At 38.1% G+C, this 27,410-nt stretch overlaps 1 protein-coding gene across 2 annotated transcripts in view; it reads left to right on the top strand.

The window, feature by feature from the left end:
- LOC127659108 (ecto-NOX disulfide-thiol exchanger 1-like) overlaps positions 1 to 27,410 on the top strand; it is a 159,084-nt gene that overhangs the window by 113,385 nt on the left and 18,289 nt on the right. For both annotated transcript variants that reach the window (XM_052148761.1, XM_052148760.1), the window contains exons 5-10: positions 821 to 1,027; positions 1,432 to 1,665; positions 11,551 to 11,763; positions 16,253 to 16,359; positions 20,324 to 20,441; positions 25,233 to 25,414. In XM_052148761.1, coding sequence (XP_052004721.1) covers positions 821 to 1,027; positions 1,432 to 1,665; positions 11,551 to 11,763; positions 16,253 to 16,359; positions 20,324 to 20,441; positions 25,233 to 25,414 — 1,061 coding nt within the window. The remainder of the gene's footprint in view (positions 1 to 820; positions 1,028 to 1,431; positions 1,666 to 11,550; positions 11,764 to 16,252; positions 16,360 to 20,323; positions 20,442 to 25,232; positions 25,415 to 27,410) is intronic.

Raw genomic sequence — 27,410 nt, 5'->3', positions numbered from 1 at the left:
TTGAACATGACAATGAGTTCACTGTACTAAAATGGCCCCCACAGTCACCAGATCTCAACCCAATAGAGCATCTTTGGGATGTGGTGGAACGGGAGCTTCGTGCCCTGGATGTGCATCCCACAAATCTCGATCAACTGCAAGATGCTATCCTATCAATATGGGCCAACATTTCTAAAGAATGCTTTCAGCACCTTGTTGAATCAATGCCACGTAGAATTAATGCAGTTCTGAAGGCGAAAGGGGGTCAAACACAGTATTAGTATGGTGTTCCTAATAATCCTTTAGGTGAGTGTAATCTCAATGTCTAGTTGTTATACAGAAGATGTTTTATCTCAATTAACTCCCCCACACTAACACACACAGACATTTAAATTGCTGGAATTTTATGTTTCTCACTAATTACGCATTCATAAAATGGTAATAATATTACATTTTAGCAAATAGATACACTCAATGATAATTTACTCTTTGCAGTGGTTGCTAAATATAAATCTGAATATAGACATTGTATTTAATAAAGCAAAAACGTAATTACATGAAAAATATATTAATTGAAATTACAGTGGAAAAAAGACATTGCCAATATAATACCAGTTGGATTCCATTGAATTCCAACATGAAGCTAGGCACAGCTTTCATTATATAATATAGCAAACTAAATGTGAAAATAGTTCATATTATTAAAGACAATTTAATTGAGAAATTATCAAAATGTCAAATGAAAAGATTGCTTAATATTAAAATCTTTTGTCAAAATATAGCGTTCTAGGACAAATTCTGAGTGCAATAAGAGGTTTGAGACTCTTTGTGAATCCTGCAGATCTTCCTCCACCCTCGACCAGAGAGAGGCCACCAGGCTGCAAGACTGTGTTTGTTGGTGGGCTTCCAGAGAACGCGACTGAGGAGATCATAAGAGAAGTGTTTGACCAGTGTGGAGAGATTGTGGCCATCCGCAAGAGCAAGAAAAACTTCTGCCACATTCGCTTCAGTGAGGAGTTCATGGTGGACAAGGCCCTCTACCTCTCTGGTGTGCCTTTGTTTTCAAATTTATATATATCAAATTACTTGTATTAAGGGCATAAAATGTACTTTTTGGCTCACCGGACACTTTGGCTTAAGTTTTTCCGAAGTCATTATCCCCGCATCTTTTTCACTAGCCAAGATCCCTCGCCCAAAAAAATCCCTTTTCCATGAGAGTGAAATCTAGCGATCAATGCCATATGATTTTTTAGCTTGATCATACAATAACAGTAGCAGTAATGTCTTTAGAAACACTTGGACTATATCAGTGTAATCAAATCCTAGTTTGCATTCATTATATTTGTTCCTGTGAATTGAATTTGACTCAGTTTACTGGTATTTGGTATCTTTGTGGAAATGTAATCTGCCTGTGTGATATTTCTGTTTGGTGAATGATGTTTGTTGTCTTAGGCTATCGGATGCGCATTGGCTCTAGCACAGATAAAAAGGATTCAGGCCGCATACATGTGGATTTTGCCCAGGCAAGAGACGACTTGTATGAGTGGGAGTGCAAACAAAGAATACTAGCACGCGAGGAGCGGCACCGACAGAAAGTCCATGAGGAGCACTTCAGACCTCCTTCACCTCCTCCCATAATGCACTTCTCAGAGCACGAGGCAGGGCTTTTGGCTGAGAAATTGAAAGGTAAGTTTTTCCTCCAGACTGTGGTGCCATGATCTCATCTCTCCTTTAAAGCACAGATTTGTCATCATTAATGTAGTGCCGAGACACATTTGGGTTTGCTGGAAGAGCTTTATATGCAGAGCTTTTATGCCTGTAATAAAGGCAGACTGGGGTAAGATGTCCCACACAGCCAGACCTGCTTTTTTCAGACATTCTGCAGCTGTTCTGATGATGTGACAGACATTAATGAATGGCTGCATAGTTTTGAGTCTCAGCACCAGCTGCTGTCTATTCTGTGGGACTGGTGTGCTTATATGATCAGCTCGTTCCATTCATCAGCTTCAATGAGGCCAAAGATTACCAATAAAGCGAATGCTCAGACCAGGCTTCTGGAAAGCCAAAGGGTTTTCAAGGTTGACTAAATAGTTTTCATTTGCTGTTTGAGTGCTTAAATGGGCTTAATGTTTTTTTTTCTAGTCTAGAAATTGAATACTTTCCCAGAGGAAACTCTTATTGCTCAGTGGTGGCTCTTTCATAGCACAGAAGACTCAATGCCGTTTTTAGTTGTGTTATATGTAAAGGAGAAGACAACTATTAATGACCCATTGGTAGGTTGATTTCCTCAAAAAGTGTAACACGAATGGTGTCTTGATAAAAAAAAAACGTTTTTTATTAAATTAAGTATTAGCAAGATCTCATTTGTGATTTTTAGTTCCCGTGGATTTGAATGGACACAAGTGGCCAGTTGTATTAGAAAAGCTATTGGGTTGGCTCTAAATATTCTGCTAATCTTTAACATTTTACCAGACAGACAGCAATAATTAGGTTATGACAATTTTTAAACAATTTTCAGCGTAACCATGTGGCCAGGTTTGAATGCTCTTGACCTCCTGAGACCCGAGCGTGACTGCTGTGTGCATTTCCCTCCTTTTGAGCAAATAGTTTTACAAAAAATAGTTGTCCTCGTATGTGGACTGCCAGACTACATTGTAAAATATTAAATACTACCAAGGTAGAGGAAGGCTATCTTTTTTTCATCTAATTGTTTATGATGTTTCAAGGAGTGTTGGTTATTCATGTTTTTAAGATGTTACAGACATTACAGCTAATTTTCTGTAAAGCTGCCTGGAACAATGTGTGCAAAACTATACAAATAAAAATGATTGGACTTTTATTTTACAATGTTTTTCTACTTTTGAAACAAAAGCTCAATGTTCATTCTTTGCACAGTCAAACAAACAAGTGATAGCCAGTGCTGAAGCATTTTACCAATCAGAAATTAGAATAATTAATTCTGATTTAAAGAAATGGCTAGCATCCTCCAATCAATGCCGACCATGTTAAAATAAAATTATAAATGATAAACTCTGAATCTATGTACTGATTACCATTGTCCCATGTCTGCCAACCATGTTGAGTGGTGCAAACATTATCTGCAGCCTGAAACTGAACTTTTGACCAGAAGTTTGGAGTGAATGCACTTGGCTGCATAGGAAAGCTATAGGATGCTCCCTTTCCCCTTTTTAGTGAATTACTGAACCTCCAGTTTGCTGTATGTCTGCACTGGTTTCAGAGCAGTTTGATAGGCATCTTATTTTCATCCAAACTCCACATAAACCCCCTGAAAGCAACATTTTTCAGCTTGTGAATGCATCCATTGATTCTCAGAGTGAATACAGGAATTATAAGCACAAATAGCCCTATAGTCCATATCTGTAGTCTTTGTGTTTAACAGCATTACATTGCTCAAATTATCAAAATTGCATATCAGATGAAACTAGAGACTCAAATATGTTTCAATGTAAAAACTTAATGAAGTTTCTTAGCAAATGTACTTTTTTTTGTGTGTTTCTTCCAAAGACAAACTCCAGTAAGATCGACGCCATGTTGTTTTGTCAAATGACTCGATGTGTCAAAAGTTTAACCTTTACTGACAGCCTAGAGTGTCCTGAACTGAGATCAGTTGGTTTGAAAAGAAATTAAATTAAGCATAGTGTATAGTGAAGACAAAGCACAATGTACAAAAATGAGGATGTGGGTTCGCACATGGTTAAAGTTTTCAATATGCAGTAAATCATAATTTTCAAGGTACCACATATAGTACTGTTCCCTGTCTGTCACTCACTCGACGTTGTGTCGATGAGTTGACTTTAGGGGTCGCTCCTACGGAGCCCAGACATCTCTGATCTTGAGAAAAGGCCAATGGAAATTGGCGTGTGGAATTTGTATGCCACTCCCCTGGACATACGGGTATAAAAGGAGTGACGCTGTAAACACACATCAGATATCTTCTTCAGAGCCAAGCGAGCAAGTCACAGAGCTGAATTCCTCTGCCGCCTCCATTCATCTCTACACGCTGTTGGATCCACGGCACTTTCCAGCGGTCCTCCCCCTCGCACACTATGTTGTGCTGAGCAAAAACCCCTGGGTGCTTCAGCAGCAGAAAAAGCAAGAAGTATTAACTTCGTTTATATATATATTTATATATATACCTATATATATATATATATATATATATATGTTACATGTACCACCCTTAATTAGACAAAGCACGACTCAGGTTCGTTAAATAGAAAAATCACCAAGATTTATTTTTGGCTTACACAAAGGTATCAAACACACACACGAGGACGCTTTCATCCCAAACTACCTGAACAGAAGGAGCCTTTTAAACCACACAGCAAAATAAATAAATAAAAACCAACCACAGTCAAAAAACAATTCATAAGTTAAATTCATTAAACAAAACCTTGTGAATCACTCAGTTAATCCAACATAAGTACATGCAAAAAGTAGCTCCTCTGTTCAACCACTGAGCCCGTAGCGTCCTCATGCTGCAGTAATGAATAGTGGGGGAACAAACAATACATGAAAAACAAACAAAAAGTAAAGAAAAACTAGTCCGCCCCAAAGGCCTTTCCAATTTCTTTTTTGGCCCGATTACCAGCCCAAGTGCCCGGGCGGACTAGACAATATAACTTTTACCCAAAAAAACCTAACAAACAAACCAAAAAAAATCAAATACAACAAGAGCAACAAATGGGCTCCGTAGAGCTGAAAATACAAGCATTAAAACACCTTTATTATTCATATTAAAACAATCACACCATATTAAAACAATTTACTAATTCGAATCAGCTCATACCTCGCATACGAATTGCGTGAGTGTTGATCGATTTCCGCCGGCCAGAAACAAACGCACCTACTGTTCTCGTTCCTACCACTGCTCTTTATATTAGGCTAACCACATCCCCTTGATTCACAACTTTACTCTCTTGATGTCACCTACTACATATATATATATATATATATATATATATATATATATATATATAAAACACACAAAAAGAGTTGTATTTTCTCTAAAAGAGTGGTGCAAATGTAAAGCGTCTTTTTCAAGATGCCTTTTAGTTTGTGTTTATATCCTGGTTGCGGTCGATGTCTCTCCCCGTCTGATGGCCACAATCGCTGCCTTTCATGTCTGGGTGCTACACAGTCAGCGTTCGTGGATTGTTCATGTCCTCACTGCGAGGTCATGAAAATGGTTACGTTGTGGTCGCGGCTCGCCCTCGTAAGAGCGCAAGCCACCCTAGCGGCTCCCCGACTCGGTCCTTGTACCTACGGGTATGAGACGGGGTTGGTTATCACTGGGGGCGATATGGGGATCTCAGTGGAGCCTCTCCGCAGGGTATTACCCCAGGGACCTCCCACTCCCCGTCACGCTCGTATGCTCCAACCGAGCCCTGGGGCGTTCGGGGCGCCTGACGATGAACTATCGATCGCGGCATCGGAGAGTGGGTTTGTCATGTCTGACACTGAGTACTCGGCTGGACTCCCACCCTCGGGTGCAGTGGCTCAGTTGCAGGCAGACACGGAGCTGACGGCCATGCTTGCCCGGGCAACCGCTAGTGTCGGGCTGGAGTGGAATACGATTGGTTCCTCTGGCCAGAGCACCGCTCACGACCACACTCCTGTTCCTTTCTTCCCGGAGGTGCACTATGAGCTTGTGGCAGGCACTTTTCACTGCCTGCACTCGATCAGTGAAATCCTACGCTCTCACTACCCTCAATGGCGGGGTGGCAAGGGGCTACTCTGCGAATCCCCAGGTGGATCAAGCGGTTGTGGTGCACTTGTGCCCGCAAAGTGCCGCAACCTGGCGGAACCGTCCGAGGCTCCCGTCCAGGGCCTGTAGGCTGACGTCATCCCTGACGGCTAAGGCCGTCAGTGCCGCTGGACACGCCGCCTTCGCCTTGCATTCCATGGCACTCATGCAGGTGCACCAAGCCAAGGCACTCAGAGAATTACACGAGGGTAATCCTGACCCGAGTCTAATGCAGGTGCTGAGCTCGGCAACCGACTTCGCCCTCCAGGCAACAGAGGTCATGGCGCGGGCTCTCGGGCAGGAGATGTACACACTGGTGGTCCAGGAACGCCGGCCGCCCCGGCGCAGAGCTACCTGCAGGACTGTGATGCCACCTGCCTCATGGCCAGCCGCAAAGAACCCCAAGAGACATGCAGCCCCGGGACTCAGGAACTGGACTATGGGAGCTGGTAAGCAAACCACTCCCTCCCCCGTCAAAGGGTCGGTTGGAGAATCCTGTTATCACGACCGCCGGCCACCGTTTTTTTCCCATCACGATGTTACATGAATCTAACACACCACTTGACATTCACACATATTGACATTGTTAAATTACAGTACATGTTTTATTGTTAAAGTCGTTTCCTGGCTGCCAGCTGCTGTTTTGCCATGCTTTGATTACAACTAGTGTCTCCAGGAAGGTAGTGCAAGTTGGGTAAGTAAGGTAGGCTGTGGTTGTTTCCATGACTTTTGTCTCTCTCTCTCTGGACAGACTGCATTAATTTAGATGATGAGGACTTGACTGCAGCCTCCAGCCCATCAGCAATCACAGCACACTGTCAAGCACTTCCCATTCTCCCTGCGTGTTGTATCTCAAGCTCTGTACACTCTCACATTCATTTAGCCCAAAGTGCATCAAAAAATCATCTCTGATGTGTCTCGATATTCCAACATCTGGAAAAGTTCTGCTTATCCATGACATCCAGAAATATGCATTTCTGTTCACTTTATTACATCATGTACAATTGGAAATACAACTCGCTTTTAGTGTAGACAGGATGTAAGAGTACAGATGGAGGTAGTCACATAAGCATTCACCTTTCTACAAGAGTCAGCAGTAAATGTGAAATACCTTGTATGGTGTAAATACACCATTTCACTCATCTGGCATTTCTTCAAATCTTTTTTAATATATCTACACTTAATTCTCCCCTCTCAAAATACTTTGGGCTGCTTTCTGTTTCTGCTGCATTTGGAAACACTTTAATAGTGTTCAAACATTTAAACTGCCCCTGGTTATAGCTTTATGGCAAGCAATTGCTCATTGACCCATTTTGCTTTCATGGAAAAATTTATATAACCACTGTTTAAAGCAAAGCTAATATCCTGACCCTAATTTTTAATTAAGGCTGACAAATTCACAGTAAAACAGAGGCATATGTAGTGTCCAAGTTAAAGAGAGGTCAGATGAGGGAATGCTGGGAATCTTCAGGGAGACTTTGGAGATTCAAATTTGCATTTCTTGTGGAGGTTCTCTCATTAGAGGTGAGATTGGCAGTGCAGGCTCATTTGACTGTGAAAATAATTTTTATTCATGTCAGATGGCATTTTTGCCGGAGGGCCAGGAGAATTAAATTTCCCTTAATTAGCTGGGAAGTTTGAGTGCCACCCTAATAACATACCTGATCTTCATGTCAGACTCCTAGATTCCCCTAGGTCTCTTGCCAATCAGAGATGGCAATAATATTTATTTAATTGAAAAAGGAATTTAGTTCAAATGAATTGAGTAGAATTCTGCAGTGGATGTTTAGTATAACTGATCAACGTGATCTCATTTAAATGCAAAAGATTTAATACGTTATGTGTGGTTCTGGTATACATACATTTTTGTATGTTTGGATAAATACTGAAAATATCTTAAATTGTAAATATGTATTTACAATTTTATAGATGTAAAAATCTTTACGCAGCCTCTTTTAGAGTTAATAAGATATTGATTTCATGAAATTCATGGTTGATTTTATTGTATTGCAATTAATTCGATTTAATATGTGAAACACCATCACATTATTTCACAGATTTCTAAATACTGGTCTGGACCAGGCGATCTGTAAATCAGTGGTGTTTCACTTACACTTCATTCTTGTTCAGCTTTAATGGTAATTACATTCAGACAAATAAATGACAATACTTTTATTTTTCCCATTTGTATTTTATTTCTAAACCAATTTGCTTGAAAATTGTTTCTCGAAGTGTCTCCTTATTTACTGCTAAATGAGAGTCCTGAGGTTGAGCATTGTGACAAATCACAGCCATGTCCATTGCATGATTTTTGTGTATTATTTTTTTAGAAATAATTTTGTTTTCATGCTGCGAGCCAGTGTGAATTTGACCTTATATGTACAATAGCAATTCATTCATTTATTCATACAGTTCTCAGCATTTATTAATTAACTTTTTTTTTTATGTATAGCCTGCATAAAGAATATGGCACACACATGCCCCACACAAAATAAGCTATTAATCTAAATTATTAGTAATAACAATAAGAATGGAAATAATGAACAAATACCACTTTTGTCGTAATCATACAACCCTACATGTACACGAATGGTATTCTAAGAATACGATTGAATTCACCCTGAATTGATACATCTCTTGTGATGTCATTCTTCTCATTGGTTTGAAATGGGTTTTATTTCTCTGGTGAGTTGAAGAATCAACGGTCTGGTGAAAAGTGCACTGGTAGGCACAGATGCAGGGAATGACGTTGTCGCTCTGTACAGGATCTCATTAAGGCAGGGATCAAAATTACTGCCAGCCCTACAGCACTGACTTTGTGGCAAAATTCAATTATTCTTCAATTTCAGTAATGTATTTCACACAGTTCTACAGGGAGCAGAATATTGAAGCCTGGGAGAGGCCACACTGAACGCCTCATGTCTCAGCCACTCAGCCTGGAATTACACTTCATGTTTAGACAGGAAAAATGCAGGGTTAGTTACTGATTCACAAGCCGTGACTGAACATTCTGATGAGATGATATTCTTGTCCAATAGAAAAAGACAATGCTTGGAAAGAGACTTTATTTGGACTTAAAATTATTTTTCAACGCTTCCAGTTATTTTTAGCGGTAAAACAATCTTATTTATGCTGTTTTATAGACCCTTTCAAGGACTATTCATCAGTTTAAGGAAGTGACGTCTTTGTCCCGTGAACATTCCCAGCTAGTTGTCAAACTCATTCAAAACAACAGCGGGAGGCAATTCATTTATATTGACTTCAACTGAATTAAAGTAACTAACATTAAAGTGATTGTTATAAAATGTCATTATTAAAATGTGGAGCATGTTGTTCAGTGAATGCTCCCTGAATGCCAAAAACTAAAGTGTTTAGATCTCTGAAAAAGCAACCACAAATGGACGCATGAACCGCATCAATGCAAGTCGTTTACATTTACCCATTTAACATATAACAAGCAATTTGTCACACAAGTCAACAATATCTGCATTTATGAACTGCTAAGCTCTCAGAGTAGCATAAGTAGTATAAAAGCTATCGCAGAAGAAAGAGACAAAAAAATATTTTATAATTAAATAAATAAATTGTTACCTTGTCTGCAGGTCACTCAGACAGCTGCACTGAACAGCTTGATGAAGGAGCAATCCAATATTCCCAATCTCTCCGCTGAGGAAATAATAGTGAGCATACTAAGCACAATACAATTTCATCGCCTCTCTTGCGTTGATGATCAGTATCAACAAAACATCTGGATAAGTTACTTCTGAGTTACAAAAGTCACTTTTGAAGCTCTTTGAAAAAATATGTTAACTCCAAGCCTTATTTACAGTATCCGGTAACAATACCGTAAATTATTCAGGCTCAGTAGTGTTCTAATTGTTATTGTTTACATCCTTGAAATGTTCGATATTGCATGCTAGCATATGTATGTCATCATATTATTATAATTCATTACTATTATCAGAAACACATGGGTTCAGAGTGCATATACTGTAGTTGTACCGTTTACTGTGCTTTGTGGTCCTGAATTGCAACAGTTTCATCACACACCCGTGCCGTTGGAACTATGAATGAGTGAGAAGCATGACAGTGAAACTGACAGTCCTCAACCCCATCTGTGGCAGACGTCAGTATATGACATGACATACACAATATTTACACATACAGTAATACACAACCAGAGAGCATCTGGAAAAAAGACAATCAGCCTGATTAACTTTTATTGCTTCAACTTTAATTGCAGCGAAACGACATCTTGTTTCATCTTGGGAAAAAATAATAAATGCATTATTCTCTCCTTTCTTGTCAGAGTTAGAGAGAAGGTTTTTTTTTTGTTTTGTTCTTTGGCAAGCATAGTCCATAGACATGTAGATCTCACATTCAGCATGACTTCTGAAACAGAGACTTCAGAAATAAATAAATAAATAAATAAATAAAGGCATCATTTGAGGTTTCTATGCTCAGGGGAATAGAATATAAATATGAATAGGGGTTTAAATGGAGACATTAAAATACTGCATTGGCATGCTCTTCTTTATTTTTAAAGTAAGAAGCAGGTATAGGATCATCTCTTTTAACACTATAGAGCATAGCAAGTTTCTGCACATAAAAAACAGGGCAAATAGGCAAGGCAAGTTTAATTATATTGTACATTTCAATCACAATGACAATTCAAAGTGCTTTACATATAAATGATAAAGAAAACACATTAAATTAAAACCAATTATGAATAAGAAATGAGAATAAAAGTAATAAAATATATTTAAATAAATAAGTAAAAATTATTCAAATTAATAAAGAAGAAAAATAATGCAGAAATAAAATGAAGCAGTGCGATCAGTAAGTGCAGCGCAGTGCTAAGTCAGTAAATGCACAGCTAAACAGATGTGTTTTCAAATAGTGAATTATCAAAATTACTTTACTATAATTACAGTTAATAGAAAAGTGGTGTCTCAGTGGTTGAGGCTCAGGGTTACTGACCAGAAGGTCAGGGGTTCAAGCCCCAGCACCACCAAGATGCCACTGTTGGGCCCTTGAGCAAGGCACTTAACTCCAGGTTGCTCCGGGGGATTGTCCCTGTAATAAGTGCACTGTAAGTCACTTTGGATAAAAGCATCTGCCAAATGCATAAATGTAAATGTAGAAAATCATCCTATGTTTAGATTTATATTAAAATGTTATTCTGTAGCACATCCTGTGGTTGTGAGACAGATTATGATCCCAAAATGGCATACTTCCACTTCTAGTTGTTTACTTTGCTAATGAAAAAGAACTCACTGTTTGTACAACAACTTGCTTACATATGCATTGCAAAATAATGTGGATACTTTTTAAGTCATACCAGTAAGCATGGCTGATTAGTTTTGTTGTACAGTCCCATTTACCCTATTAACAGCATGCACTGGGTCATGAATAATATAGGGGGGAGATCAAATTTACTGCCAGCCAGGGCTGGACTGGGAATAGATATCAGCCCAGGATTTTACATAGCAACTGGCCCAAAAGTTGTTGGGGGGGTGGGGTGTAGGGGGGTGTTCACTGTCCTTTTCTGCATATTGCGGTGCCGTTTTGTGGTCCGTTCTGCGTAACTTGGCTGCTCAGTTTAGCTTATCGCAGCCCATTCGGGCCATTTCGTGGCCGACCCACCAGCCCACTCGGTTCTCCCGATGGCCAGTCCACACTTGATTGGACCCAAAGTTCCTCGGCCCACCGGAAAAATGCCCAGCATGCCAGATTACCAATCCAGCCCTGCTGCCAGCCCTATTGTTTGCTGGAATGATAATTTTCCTCATCCATTCTTGCAGATGACAACAAGTTCAACGAAGCAACAGCAGTGCTCTTCACATGGATAGACAGGGGCGAGGTGAACCGCCGCACAACCAATCACTTCTACTCAATGATCCAGTCCGCCAACAGCCACGTGCGACGCCTCATGAATGAGAAAGCCCAGCACGAGGAGGAGATGAAGCTGGCCAAAGAACACTTTAAGAACTCTCTGCTCGCCATCCTCACACAATGTAAGATACCTCCTGCCTTCACTGTTTTTATTCCCACTGGCTACTATGAGATTTTCATCTAGTGTTGTCATGACAACGGCACATCCTTGGTAAAGAGCAAGATGATATAGCCATCCTTAAGTGGGCTCAGTCTCTGATCTGATTGTTGGTGCACATCTTGATATGACTGTACTGCCAGTAGGATTGATTTGTATGTGCATAAGTGGCAATTGTTACGCTACACTTCCCCCAAAATAACTGGACAACACATGCTCTTTTTCAAAAATCGAGTGAGCTGTCATTTTAGGGCATTAAAGGCACTCTTTAGACACAAAGACTGTTCCAAAATGTAATTATGATGTCTTATGAGGCACTTTCCTTTGGCTGAATTCTAAAGCAGCATTTTGTGTATCCTTCACTGAAACATTGCACTGAGTGAAAAAATTGTATATATGTATGATGATACAAAGTTACTGCATATGTAGAGTGTTCCAAATCAGGTGCTTATCAGCTTCCTTATCATAACGCTAGACAGCAATGCAGCTCACTAGGTTTTGAAACGAGCTACTGTGCATCCTTTACATGTATGGTTTACAAACTCTGCATTTCTCCTCTGTTAATGAATATTAAATGAAGAAATAACTAAAACTATATCAAAATGCACACTAAGAAATACAATGTATGCTTGAACAGCATTCAGACCTAGCTTCCTAAGTTAGTGTGACTATAGTCATAGCCCATAAAAGGGCCCTAGGTAAGTACAGTCTCTGACCATATAGCAGATGTGGAGGAGTTCAACTTAACATAAAGGTAGGCCAACATCAGATTCCCTCATGTTTTTGCTGCCAGGACAGGCGAGAAGACGATATTCCACAAGAGTGCCAGAAATGCTATTTGCTTGGATATGTTTGTTGGAAAAGGTGAAATGATTTGTAATTGTCAGCTTTATGTAAAACAAAGAAAGGAATAATGGATGATTGCTTCCATCAGCATGTGCATAAAATACTGGGAGATATTTATTTATTTAGAGTTATGCTAATTGTACTGTATTAAAAAAAGATTGTAGTATGATTATTTACTAAACAATAGACATCTTTGGTCAAATTAATAACTAACAGGCAACAGTTTACAAATGGTCAAAGTTATCTCTCTCAATAAATATTATATCTACAATTAGTGCTGGTTGATATAGTTATATATAAGAAAGATGTACGTAGATCTTTTTTCAGCTTTGTGAACACACACACACACACACATATATACACTCACCTAAAGGATTATTAGGAAAACCTGTTCAATTTCTCATTAATGCAATTATCTAATCAACCAATCACATGGCAGTTGCTTCAATGCATTTAGGGGTGTGGTCCTGGTCAAGACAATCTCCTGAACTCCAAACTGAATGTCAGAATGGGAAAGAAAGGTGAATCATTTTAAATTGGTTTCTTGAACATGACAATGAGTTCACTGTACTAAAATGGCCCCCACAGTCACCAGATCTCAACCCAATAGAGCATCTTTGGGATGTGGTGGAACGGGAGCTTCATGCCCTGGATGTGCATCCCACAAATCTCCATCAACTGCAAGATGCTATCCTATCAATATGGGCCAACATTTCTAAAGAATGCTTTCAGCACCTTGTTGAATCAATGCCACGTAGAATTAAGGCAGTTCTGAAGGCGAAAGGGGGTCAAACACAGTATTAGTATGGTGTTCCTAATAATCCTTTAGGTGAGTGTTTATATTGTATAGCCTTCATTCCTCAAAACAATGACTGACTGACGAGTTTCTAGGGAATTGTTGTATCTTTTTTGCCATTTTTTACCTAATATTTATCTTAAGACATGCCAGTCTGTTGCATATTGTGGCAACTCAAAAACAAATACAGAGACAATTTTAAGCTTCATTTAATAAACCAAATATCTTTCAGCTGTGTTTGATATAATGGCAAGTGATTTTCTCAATTGCACATTGCAATTTAGCATGATTACTCAAGGATAAGGTGTTGGAGTGAGGACTGCTGGAAATGGGGACTGTTTTTTTAATGTCCTGACTATACTTTGTGATCAGTTAAATGCCACTTTGGTGAATTAAAGTAGCAATTTCCTTCTGAAAGAGCTAAATCTGTACATTATTCCAAACTTTTGTCCACCGGTGTATATAAACAATGTGAGGAATTGAGTGAAAGAGTAAATACTACCATACAGGATAGGGACACTGCTGAAGCGTGTTGTGTTTATTTAGTCCCACAGACAACCTACACCCACCCCTACCACTATATATTTAACCCTAATCTTCTCTGTTTTTTTGAAATACTATATGCATTCTACATTTATTTAATACTTATAAGCCGCACGTTCACCTAGCGTGAATTCAGAAAGTATTCAGACCCCTTAATTTTTTCACATTTTGTTATGTTGCAGCCTTATGCTAAAATGCTTTAAAATATTTTTATTTTCACATCAATCTACACTTCATACCCCATAATGACAAAGAAAAAAACATATTTTTGAAAACTTTACAAATTTATTAAAAAGAAAAACTGAAATATCACTTTGACATAAGTATTCAGACCCTTAATTCAGTACTTAGTTGAAGCACCTTTGGCAGCGATTACAGTCTCAAGTCTTTTTGGGTTTGATCGACAAGCTTTGCACACCTGGATTTGGGGATTTTCTGCCATTCTTCACTGCAGTTCCTCTCAAGCTCTGTCAGGTTGGATGGGGACCGTTGGTGGACAGCCATTTTCAGGTCTCTCCAGAGATGTTGGATTGGGTTAATTCACAGAGTTGTCCCTAAGCCACTTTGTGTTGTCTTGGCTGTGTGCTTAGGGTCATAGTCTTGTTGGAAGGTGAATCTTCATCACAGTCTGAGGTCCTGAGTGCTCAGGACCAGGTTTTCATTAAGGATATCTCTGTATTTTGCTGCATTCAGCTATTCTTCAATCCTGACCAGTCCCCCAGACCCTGCTGCTGGAAAGCACCCCCACAGCATGATGCTACCACCACTATGCTTCACCATTGGGATGGTATTACGTAGGTGACGAGTGGTGTCTGGTTTCCTCCAGACATGATGCTTGGAATTGAGGCCAAACAGTTCAATCTAAGTTCATCAGACCAGAGAAACTTGTTTCTTACAGTCTGAGAGTCCTTTAGGTTTATCAAAAATTCCAAGCTGGTTTTCATGTGTCTTGCATAAAGGAGAGCCATAAAGCTCAGATAGGTGGAATGTTGCAGTGATGGTTGTCCCTCTGCATGTTTCTCCCATCTCCACACATGATCTCTGGAGCTCAACCAAAGTGACCATCAGGTTCTATGTCACCTCTCTTACCAAAGCCCTTCTCCCTCACTTTCTCAGTTTGGCTGGGCGGCCAGCTCTAGGAAAATTCCTGGTTGTTCCAAACTTCTTCCATTGATCAATTATGGAGGCCACGGTGCTCTTGGGAACCTTCAAAGAGGCCACATTTTATGTTGTAACCTTCCCCAGATCTGTGCCTCAATCCTGTCTCTGAGCTCTGCAGGCAGTTCCTTTGACCTCATGGCTTGGATTTTGCTCTGATATGCATTTTAAGCTGTGAGACCTTATATAGACAGGTGTGTGCCTTTCCAAATCATGTCCAGTCAACTGAATACGACATAGGTGGTCTCTACTCAAAGTGTAGAGATATCAAAGATGATCCAGAGAAATGGGATGTACCTGAGCTAAAATTCAAGTGTCAAAACAAAGGGTCTGAATACTTATGTCAATGTAATATTTCAGTTATTTTCTTTTTAATAAATTTGGAAAGTTTTTGCTTTGTCATTATGGGGTTTGGAGTGAAGAATGATGTGAATAATATAAATAAATTGAAGCATTTTAGAATAGGGCTGCAACATAACATTTAAAAAAAAAAATAACTGTACAGGATGTATTTAACATAATAATAGCTATTGATATGTTTTTATGTTAGCTAAGAAATTCATTGCTATGACAAAAGCAAATATAAAGGGGCTATAAAGTAAGAATTAAAAATCAGACAATAAAGGCTTAATAAACACTTTATAATGCCAAACAAGTCCTTAAATAGTCACTTACAAGTGTAATTATTTGTCAAGAATTACTGTCTAATTTCTGATTCCTAAACTAAAGTGTTACCAATCATTTAAATAAGTGTTTCTTTATTTTTTACTGCCAACAAGATCATTGTGAATAAATATCACCCAGCACTACTTACAGTCTAATGCAAAAATAAAAATGCAAACTCATCCATTTTGAGCTAAATCCACAATCAATGTTTGAAATCAAATGCTCTGTTTGTTAGTCATTCTAAAGTAAATCCATAACTGTAGACTGTTGCCTCCCACAGCCATAAGGAATTGCATGAGCAGCTAATAAGATGTAAGTACACCAGACAATATCAGGAGCCTCTTAGTGAAGTGTTGTAAAGTTCCTGATGTGTCTGACTCAACTGGCACAGATGCAGAGCTCTACATAAATGGCTTGTCTTGTCTGACTTCCTTACCCACCAAAGTTGAGCAGATTACGGCTGTGTTCACCGCTGCCACCAGGCAAAAGGCATGGGACCATTTCTCAAAAGCACAACGCAAGAACATAGACATTTGGCGAAAGCAGTGCGAGGTTGGTATTTCTCCTCCCCTCTTGACATGCTGACTCTACATCAGGAGTCTCAAACTATGAGCCCAAGGGCCAAATTTCATACTGCCCTCAAATGTTAAATGCATTTATGTTATACTGTAATTTTCTTTAAGGGTTGCTTAACAGAAACTTAATATATATAGTGACCCCAAATATTATTTTGACAATTTTGGACACTTAAGTCATACTAAAAATATCTGAATGTCATTGCATTAGATACAAAAACAACACTGAAACTGAGAAAAACGGCTCCAAAATTAATTGTTTTTTTCCATTTGAACATAAATGAGTCAAACCTGTCTGTGACAGGACAGATCAAAGTATAATCTATTTTGGACTGCGTTTTGCCTTTACCTGTCAGTATATTTCTTCAAATATATGGCATCTGTTTATCATTTTCATGCAAAAACATTTATACATTTTAACTGTAGCTTAAATGTCAAAATACTTTTTGAGACCACAATATGAAAATACACATATGTTTACATGTACTTTATGTAAAACACAGATGTAAATGCACAATTATGACCTAGGTGACAACATCAACCAAGCTTGCTACTTGCATCCATCTAAAATGTTTGGTTACAGATGCGCTAGTTGTACCCTTATGGTATTTCTGCGCTAATTACTCTAGAGTTAAAATTCATGGTTCTGTTTTGTTGTAACTGTTCACCACCTAGCTAGTGGCTCCAAGGTAATCTAAGTTTGAGACCCCTGCTCTACATGGTACACTGACATGGCAGCTGTTTACATGGTAGTGTATCTTGTGACTTTTCATTGTGAAGAGTTGTGGGCCCTCACAGACCAAACATCCCTGATTCCTAGCCTGTGCTCTTTGGCAACCGATGCTGGCAGGATTATAGCGATGCTCATCATTGATTAGCCTGAATTAATTGGTAATAACTCATCCAATTTGAATTAGGTCTCTATGAGGAAGGATAAAGGAGGTGGATGTTAACTTAAAAACATGCCCGTACAAATATAGCCATAAAAAATCCCAGAATTCTCTGGAATGCACAGTATTGCATTTCCATTTTCATATATGCCCCACATCACCAGTGTGCAAAATTAATGTTAGTGTAAACGGAATTCGCAGTGAACTTTGTAATATAGAAATCTCAAACTGGAGATAGAATGGAGCTGCAGTCTTTCCTGCAGCCATCATACTTTCTCCATGACTCTTAAGTATAATGTGAGCGATGATGTGAGGACCAAACTTAAAGGAATAGTCCACCCAAAAGTAAAAATCCTGTAAACTTTTATCCCTCTCATGTCATTTAAAACTTGTATGACTTTCAGTCTTCTGCATTTCATTACTTTGTTATCATTTGGACCTTGTCCCCTTATAGAAAAGAGCTTCATAAATTCACTGTTTGTGAAAACAATGTGGAGTTAAAATTACATGGGGGAGAATAAATTACAGCATTTACATTTTTAGGTGATCTATTCATTTAACCCCAGCAATACAGTGACTATATTGATTAATTGCTGTAAGTCTAGTCTATGAAAGGATTCCATTTCAGTTCTCAGACACCAAGAGGTAAGGCATCAATGCTGTGGAGGAGCAGTGAAAAGCTGCTGGGATGCCACCCCTGTGAAGAGTGTTTTAGTGAATAAAAGCTCCTAAAAAAATAAAAAAATAACATGATTGTAGATTTAAATAGATGTGTTTTACTATATTTTTATCCATAATCAAACCCTTACAAATATCTAGAGTTCTTGCAAATGATCAGTGATGATCAGTGGCAAATTTGCCATGAACTCTCGATTTTTGTAAAGGGAGTTACAGGGTTCACATGGACCTGCAAAATTTTTTAAAAGTTAAAATTGTGAATTCCTGGCATGGAGAAGGCATGATAATTAATCAAACTTTAAAGAGGCATGGATAAGTAATTTAAATTACTATTGTTAATGTAAAGTGTATATATATATATATATATATATATATATATATATATATATATATATATATATATATATATATATATGTGTGCTTTTTTTGACGGCTTGTGGCCATCCATATTCCTCTTGATCACATTCCAGAGGTTTTCAATGGGGTTCAGGTCTGGAGATTGGGCTGGCCATGACAGTTTCTTGATCCGATGGTCCTCATCCACACCTTGATTAACCAGGCTGTATGGCATGGAGCAATGTCCTGCTGGAAAAAACAATCCTCCGAGTTGGGGAACATTGTCAGAGCAGAAGGAAGCAAGTTTTCTTCCAGGATAACCTTGTACATGGCTTGATTCAAATGTCCTTCACAAAGACAAATCGGCCTGATTCCAGCCTTGCTGAAGCACCCCCAGATCATCACCGATTTGTCTTTGTGAAGGACGCATGAATCAAGCCGCGTACAAGGTTATCCTGGAAGAAAACTTGCTTCCTTCTGCTCTGAAATATTTCCTCAACTCTGAGGATTGTTTTTTCCCACAGGACAATGGCAGGAATGTTTTATCTTTTTATTTTACTCAAACACATACCTACAGTATAAATAGTAAATCCAGAGAAAATGATAATTTTGCAGTGGTCTTATTTTTTTCCAGAGTTTTATATTTAAATATACAGTACACTGTACATGATATTTAAATTTTTGTTTGAAGAATATAATTTACAAATAATTATTTTAATTTGAGAGGGTTATATGTAAAAACCACAGAAAACATATTAATTGGACTTTAGAACCTTATAGTTACAGAAAAATGTCTTATGACAGCTTCCCCATCTGAAAACTAGCCCTAATCTCCCCTATTTTGTTGGCTATAAAGTGTTCTTTGAGGTATCACAAAGGACTGGAAATGGAGATTAATTTGAACCCAGTGATTCTAATAATGTAAAATGAAAAAATATGATCAATCAGAAACAATCCCGAACACAATTTGTATTTCACTGATACTAGAGCTTTCAAGAAAATGATAAAAGATTAGACAACAAAGTGCTAGAACAAAATGTGTTCTCACAGAAATAGTCAAATTTAAATGTGTTCCCGTTCTCTTGACTGTGGCATCGCTAGGCACACTTATAGAGTCAGATATGCAAGATTTGACAGTAGCAGCATTAAATGTCCTTTAGTGTTGATCCCTATAATGGCTATCAGAGGATCGGTGGGCTTGGAAGTTTGTGTAATGTGATTTTACGGTTCTTTTTCAGAGCTAGACAAATGAGCTTTCACTACTGCACAGCTCTGAGACAGCAGAGCCTTAGTTTTCCCTGGAGGTTGTGTTTTTAAGTTTAAGAATCAATCACCAGAATGTGCCTGCCAAATCACTGCCTGATACGTTTCCATGTTAGATTTTAGAAGATAATAAATGTAAACATTCAATATGCTGAATGTGTGAATTACGTATTCTACTGCTGTATTACATACGCTACAGTGCCAGAAGTATGTGGACAAATAATTTTAGTAGATCGGGTGAAACCTTTGTTGTTTCAGTATGACAATACCACTGAACACAAAGCAAGGTAAAGGTCTGGTGTGGAAGAACTCGACCTGCCTGCACAAAGCCATTTCTGAACACCACTGAATATACCTTTGGGATGGATTGAAACATCGACTGTGAGCCAGACCCTGTTGCCCAAGTTCCTGACCTCACTAATGCTCTTGTGTCTGAATGGGAGCAAATCCCCACAGCCATGTTACAACATATAATGGAAGTGGAAGCTCCTTATTAATGCACTATGGTTTTGAAATTAAATGTTCAGCATACATATATGGGTTTGGTGTCTACACACTTTTGGCCATGTAGCATGTTAGAATTTATGACATGGTACAGTATGTGTGATTCTGTGTTACTGCCACAATTATACAACAAATAGAGCTATAAAGTTATGTCATTGAGGAAATATTAATATGATAAATGTAATGTTTAACCATTCAAGGTCTTGGACAGAGCCCAGTATTGTGATTTGTGTGTGTTTTGTGTTTTATGTGTGTATTTTTCTCCATTAGGAATTGAGAAATGCTCACAGTGAGGAGATTATGAGAATACGAAGAGAAGAGGAGATGGAGATGTCAGATGAAGATTTCGAGGAACACTCCTGCAAGAAGATCCGAATGGAGGACTCGGGTAGGTTTGTGCTGTACTCAGCCCATAATTATAAAAATGGGAATTATGATATGCTAATAGTGCTAATAGTAGTTACTATTTTATATTTTTGCTTTTGGTAGATGCTTTTTTCTAAAGCGACAAATATTACATTTAAGGTATATATTTGTCAGTCAATGTGCATTCACCATAACCTTGGTGTTTCTTGAACCATACTCTAGCAGTTTGTGCCACATAGACAACTAGAAAAGAAAAATTGGTCAAGACAAACTTTGAAAGTTGACATGACAATGCCTTGCCTGAAAGTTTACAACAATTTAAAGGTTATAGAGGCCTTGTGTAGTTTGAAAACAGTTATGTCTTACTACATGACTGCTAAAGTGAGTGGTTGCTATTCTAAATGGTTGCTAGGGAACTGCAAAGTGGTTGCTAAGGTTTTCCATGTGGTTGATAAGCCTTTACTAAGGTATTCCGAGTGATTGCCAGGCAGTTGCTAGGGTGTTGGTAAGTGCTTGCTAAGGTTGTCTGAGTAGTTGCTAGGCTGTTCCTAGGTAGTTGATAGTTGGACAGACAGGTCTAGCTTAAAACAATGTGTGAAAAACATTTTCATGAAGTTTGTTTTTTGGGGGGATCAATGTGGACTGTCGTCTTTAAAGTCTCTTGGAGGAATTCAACATTTTGGCATTAGTTTAAGAATAAACTAACACTATAATGTACAACAACAGTCTTAAGCCAACATAATAAAACGTTAAACTATTAATATACTGGCTTGGTTGAGCCAACATAATTATTCCTTTATTTAATGAAAGATATTAATTTGGTTTAATGTCAAACACAATCACATGCTATTCTAATCAAATCAGCTCCACCATTACAGCTACTTTTTTTTAATTTCCACATTCTGTTAAGTTTACTGCAAACTAAGTGATTGCATCCTTCACATAACCTTGAGTAAAACATTTGTGCTGAGATATCAAAATGAATGATTATACTCTCCTTCCTGTGTGTATCCCACAGCAAATATGATTATGAATGATATTGCTTCAGCAGAGAACAGCGGCAAAAAGTGTCAGGGGAGTCTAAGCTCAGTGATATTTCATGACCTGTCACAGCACTCTAGCTCTGGCTCAATAAAACCAGTATTTTGGATGGCAGGAAGGAATATCTAACAGTTGAGATTCTCTGTTGACACAGTAGAGAGTCGGGACAATGACCAAGTTTTTTCAGCAAAACTCACAATCAATTTCAGCTCTCAGTGCAAACACTTACTTATTTTAAAGCCTACTAGGACGTCAGCCACATATATGCTGATTCAACCAGGTGGCCTGTTTTTAAAATGCGTCTTATACACTGCATGTTAAAATAAGGTACTGCATAAACTTAGGAAAAAAGATCATTAAGGACCACTTATGGTGGTCAAGCTGGTTAGAGAACATGGTTAACTCAACCTGGTTTCAGAAAATCAAGTTACTATACGTACATTTTTGTAAAGTTATTTTTTTTTTTTGTGGCAGTAGAGGTGCTAAAAGAATGATTTTATCCCCTTTCACCCAACTCTAACCTAACTCTAAACTAACCCTAACACTTTGAAAGATTCATTGAGGTACATATACCCATAGTTTACTACACAAAAACAGTCAGCATCCAAAACACATAAAGGGCTAATAAAATCTCAGATTATCTGGTTTCATAGAATTTGTTATACAGAAACACATTTTTATGGAGGCAGTTACTATTTTGTTTAAGGCACTAAGACCAAGGTGTTACTCAAAGAGATTTCTGAGGTCCATTAAATCCCGAACAATATGAGATCCATGAAGGTTCTCCCCGAGTGATGTCCAGATCCCAGAGTTTCATCCCATAATTGACCACCTGTTCTGAAGTGAGTAAGAGGACACATTTTAAAATTAAAGAACATTTCTAGAAGATACAGCAGACTTACATCCCTTTACTGCTAATCCAGATTGTGCCAGCACACTGGAAAAATAAGTTTAAGACTTATTGTTGTATCAGGAAGACTTGCAGATTTGAGTGAGATTTAAGATGGCATTTATTTGATGAATATAAAACAGAAAGGTAATATCTCTCTTTGGCATAGGCTCGAAGAAGTTGTTCTCAGAATTGTCATATCCTGCTGGAGATAGGAGGCAGGGGTGAGGAGCCTACCCCCGAGCAGGACGGGACTCAACTGGTGGTGGTGGGGTGGTGGAGGTTGCCGTGTTAGCACAATTAAACAGCAATGTGATGCAGCAGACTTATAAAGCAACGGCTTACATGTGATTGGCTGGGAATTACCCAGCTAATGGTGCAATGATGTACAGGTGCTAGTCTTCCTGCTAGAATAATGCAGCGCTTAACTTTCCGCTCTAAATTGTTCCAAATCTGACAATGACTAACAAATTTGCTCTCTTTAAACAATTAGGGTTTTTAATATCCGATGGGGTAGAAATCTTGATCCCACATCGCTGTACACAAAATGTGGTGTATAAATGTGTACACATTGTAAGAAATATTGGGGAAATACAAAAACAACATATATATCATATTTCTGAAGTTCAGACTAATATGATTTGGCTTTCCCATTTTTGGGAAGTGGGAGTAGAAAATAAATTTCAGGGTTAGAAGCAAATTTACAATGGACTATTTCAAAGGAAGAGAACGTCAGAGCGAGACAAAGAGAACCAAGAGCAGAGGAACAGTTCAAAGGATTTAACAATAAATACTCACTTCAACTGTGCTGGTGAAGAATGAGGATCCCGGTACCAGCTGCAGTAGCGGGGAGAAGTTTGTGGATGCGAGTGTGCCTTGGCAGCGCAATGGGCAAATATGCGAATAGTGTGTTCCTAGGCAGGTGTGTGCGTTGTGCGTTGCCTGCAAGACATGAGGAGAGAAAATCACAAAACACAGAGCAAACCGACAAACTCATCGGAGCCATGACAGAGAATGGAAAGGAATTGGATTTATACATTTAAAACTCTCAATCCGATGGGTTTCAATTAAAAGAATTAAAGTTTTTTTAAAGGTTGGAATTGGTTATCTATAACAAATAGGCTCTTGATTTCTTGTCCTAAACAAATGGATTTTCCATAAAAGTTTTTCATGGAAACATTTATTTATTTATTTATATATTTATACAATTGATTCTTGCTTCTTTATGAACTATGATATGGGGACCAAAATTAAATAAAGGTTTTATAGTTTTTATCATTGTTTATGGTAACTTAATCCTAATAAGGGTAATGTACTGATTAAGATTTGCTTGAGGTTTGTCAACAAAATGATTTTTTTGTCTTGTGAATATTGTCTTTTGTGTGGAGAGAAGCTGGTTGGAACCTCAGGTTGGAATTGTATGCAATTTTTAAATAGGCACTTGATACAACATTAGGCACTTAAAAACTCATTCTGTATTTCAAACTTCAAAATGTAAGTCTGAGTTTTACCTCAAAATTAACTTATGATTTAAATAGAGTATATATTTGCTCAGACCTATACTCCCATTTAGACTGACTACTGAAACTTCTTTAGTCATCATTTTAATTTCATTTTTTTAATCTAAATTTCAATGGATTTCCTTTTGAATGCAGTAATTCCTAAAGGGATTATTCCTTATTCCAATTTCAAATCGAACCTTAAATTTAAACCTAATTCAAATCATAAATTTTTTAAAAATTGAAGATTAATCCTAACTCCTAATCCAACCCTAACCCTAATTTTAACTCATAAGACATAACTTTAACCCTAATGGGTAGGTACATATTTGTTGGGTCTAGTGTGTTGGAGAACCTCTGGCCCAGGCTATACCATCAGTGGTGAAGGATTACATACCGAAGGACCACCTAGGGCATTACGTGAGTTGGGGAGGCTGACCGGGGATGTAGGCTTAAAATGGCCTACATTCTCCACCTAATAAAATCTTGAAGACCCAGGTGGGACAATGACTAGAAAAGCCTTCTATGGTGTGGGTGACCAGGGTTCAAACTAGGTAAAATGGGTATAAGTAAAAGTCATCTATGTTTTTTGAATAGAGACTCTTTCTTTTGTAAAGAATTTTCCATTATTAAAACATTTTAATATATAAAATTGAAAGTCAAATACAAGGTAAAAGGTCCAAATGTATGATTATATCGGAACCTCATCATGCTGCCTATGCAAATTAAAAGATTTTAATCTATTAATTTAAATATTAATATGCCTTCGCCTAACCTAAACCTAACACTAATGGCAGAATATTAATACATTTTAACATTTGCATTACATAACCAACTACATTTACAAGCTTATTTAAATGTGATCAAGTTGTGCAGTGGCTGATAGAGTGTTGCGCTTCCTGGAGAGCACGCAAGAGCCAAAAGTGTCATAGAGGCACCACAAGATGACATAGTAGCTTTAGTAATTGTGTTTTTCATTTCATAATTGCTTTTTATGACACTACTGGTTATGTTAGGGGACAGTTGAGCTTGACACACAGTGGCCATTTCACCTCGGAATGGCAGAGAGCTGGTCTACTAATTCTAAGCTGAAAGACCAAGATGGCCTACCAGGTCAACTATGGCCCCTTCAGCAGTATTCCAGCTGATCATCCAACTTCAGACAGCAAGAAGCCATGTAAATCCATCTATTATGCTGGAATTTATTAAACTGAATTTGAACCAAAACCTTTTGAACCCACTCACATGCAGATCATACGGTACTTGCAAATGGTTACATAGAAAACCCATATTTGTTTTAACGAGAATACTACAGTGAAAGAATGAAAAAGATACATCCTTCCAAATTAATTTCCTGCCTCTATTTCTCCCTGTCTGAGAGCAGTGCTGTCTGCTCATTCTTGTGCTCTGCGGGAAGAAAATGACAGTCTGCGTTGGCAGCTGGACACCTATAGGAACGAGGTGGAGCTGCTGAAGGAGCAGGGCAAGACATACCGCACAGAGGAGGACCACACCCAAGAACAACAGCTGCATTTCTTGCAGCAGACCATGCAAAACATGCAGCAGGTAATAAACACATCAGGGCTGCAGCTTAATGGAGGTTAAACCTCCAACAAGTGTGAGACGTTGTGGCTTTAAATGTATGTATTACAGGCAATGACATAAATTTGGCTTGAACATTGGTGGGGGTTACAGTGTGAAGAATTTACATGTTTCCATTGATCATTGTGTAAATATTGGGGTAAAGAAGTAGAGCTTTGCTGCTCTAGCCAAATGACTAAGGCCCTTTCCTAAATGCTGCCCTCAGCCTTTGGTGCAGCTCTTAAATCTGCATAGACTATCAGATAGAAGTCTGGGGTTGTAAAAATTCTGTAACGGTTTACAAAAAGCATCACAGCACCCGTAAAGCTTCTTTTAAATCGTTAAATGACATATGGGGCATCATACTGTACAATCTCATGGGCAGAGGAAGGTCCGCGAGTCCACATCAAGTGTGTCTTTTGGTTTAGCTGGTTAGCATGGTCCAGTTATACCCTTTTGGTAGATTTTATAACTACACCAGTTTGTGGGCAAACACACACCTTTCTCCATTGTCAGCAATATAAAAGTAGCCAAGTATTCCAAAAAAAGTATTTATTTTGCAAGGAACCTATAAAATACAAATATTTTATTACATGCTCAAAAAATAAAACTTTATGCTGAAATTGAGTGCCATTTTGATTTGTAACTAGTAGTCCCTAGTAAACATACAAAAAAGTAAATAAATAAAAATAGAGCCAATAGTTTTCCTAATAATGGATGTCCTCATATGGGGACAGTTGGACTAAGTTGTGAACATTTTAATAAAACCAAGCTGTAGAAAGTGAGATTTGTTTTTATCAAATTGTTTATTATGTTTCCATGAGTGTTGGTTATTAATGTTTTTGAGATATTGCAGACATTACGGCTGATTTTCTGTAAAGCTGCTTTCGAACAATGTGTGTATTGGAAAAAACACAAATAAAAAATTATACAAATAAAAATTATTTGACTTGATTTGACTTTTGTGGGGGTTTTTTCTACTTTGGCAACAAAATCTCAATGTTTTCCGGACAGTGCTGAAGCATTTTACCAATCAGAAATTAGAATAAATGATTCTGTTTCACAGTATTGGCCAGCATCATCCAATCACTGCCAACCATATTAAAATACAATTTAGCATAATTAATTTTATGTATAATTAATCTAAGTATTGATAATCATTGTACCATGTCTGCCAAACATATTGAGCGATGGAAACATCATCTGCAGCCTGAAACTGAACTTTTGGTCAGATGAAAGCTCTTGGCTGCAAAGGAAAGCTATAGAATGCTCCCCAGCTCCTTTGTTCCCTATTTAGAGAATGACTTAACCTCCAGTGTGCTGTCCGTCTGCACTGGTCTCAGAACAGTTTGAAATGCACCTTATTTCCATCCTGACTGCACATAAAGCATCTGAAAACAAAAATGTTCCGCTTTTGGATGAGCCCATTGATTCTCAATGTGAAAATGCACGGTAAATATAGGATTTCTAAGGGAAAAAAGACCTGTAGTCCTCGTAAGTAGTCGGTGTGTTTAACAGTGTGCCGTGTCGCAATAAATCGCTCAAATTTTCAAAATGGCATAGCAGATGAAACAAGAGACTCTCGTTTTTTGACTCAAACAGGTTTCAGTGTAAAAACTTAATGAGGTTTCTTACCAGATGTAGTTATGTTGGCATTCGTCCCAAAGACAAACTCGCTGTGATTGGCGCCATATTGTTTTGTCACATGACTCGGTGCGTTAAAAGTTTAACACTTTACTGACAGTCCAGAGTGTCCTGAACTGAGATCAGTAAGTTTAAATGAAATAAAATGATGTATAGAGTAAAGCGAAGACAAAACACAATGTCATATATATATATTTATATATACCTTTATTTTGCCAGGGTTATTCTATTGAAAATAAAACCTCTCTTTTGAAAGAATTTAAAAGACTTGAGTCACAAGTTAATGACATACAAAGAAACTTTATCTGGAGTTAATTTACTCCAGTAAAGATCGACC

Source organism: Xyrauchen texanus, chromosome 18 (assembly GCF_025860055.1).
Source record: "Xyrauchen texanus isolate HMW12.3.18 chromosome 18, RBS_HiC_50CHRs, whole genome shotgun sequence".
NCBI lineage: Eukaryota > Metazoa > Chordata > Actinopteri > Cypriniformes > Catostomidae > Xyrauchen > Xyrauchen texanus.
The sequence above is the reverse complement of the archived record's forward strand: the minus strand, read 5'-3'. Positions and strand labels throughout refer to the sequence as shown.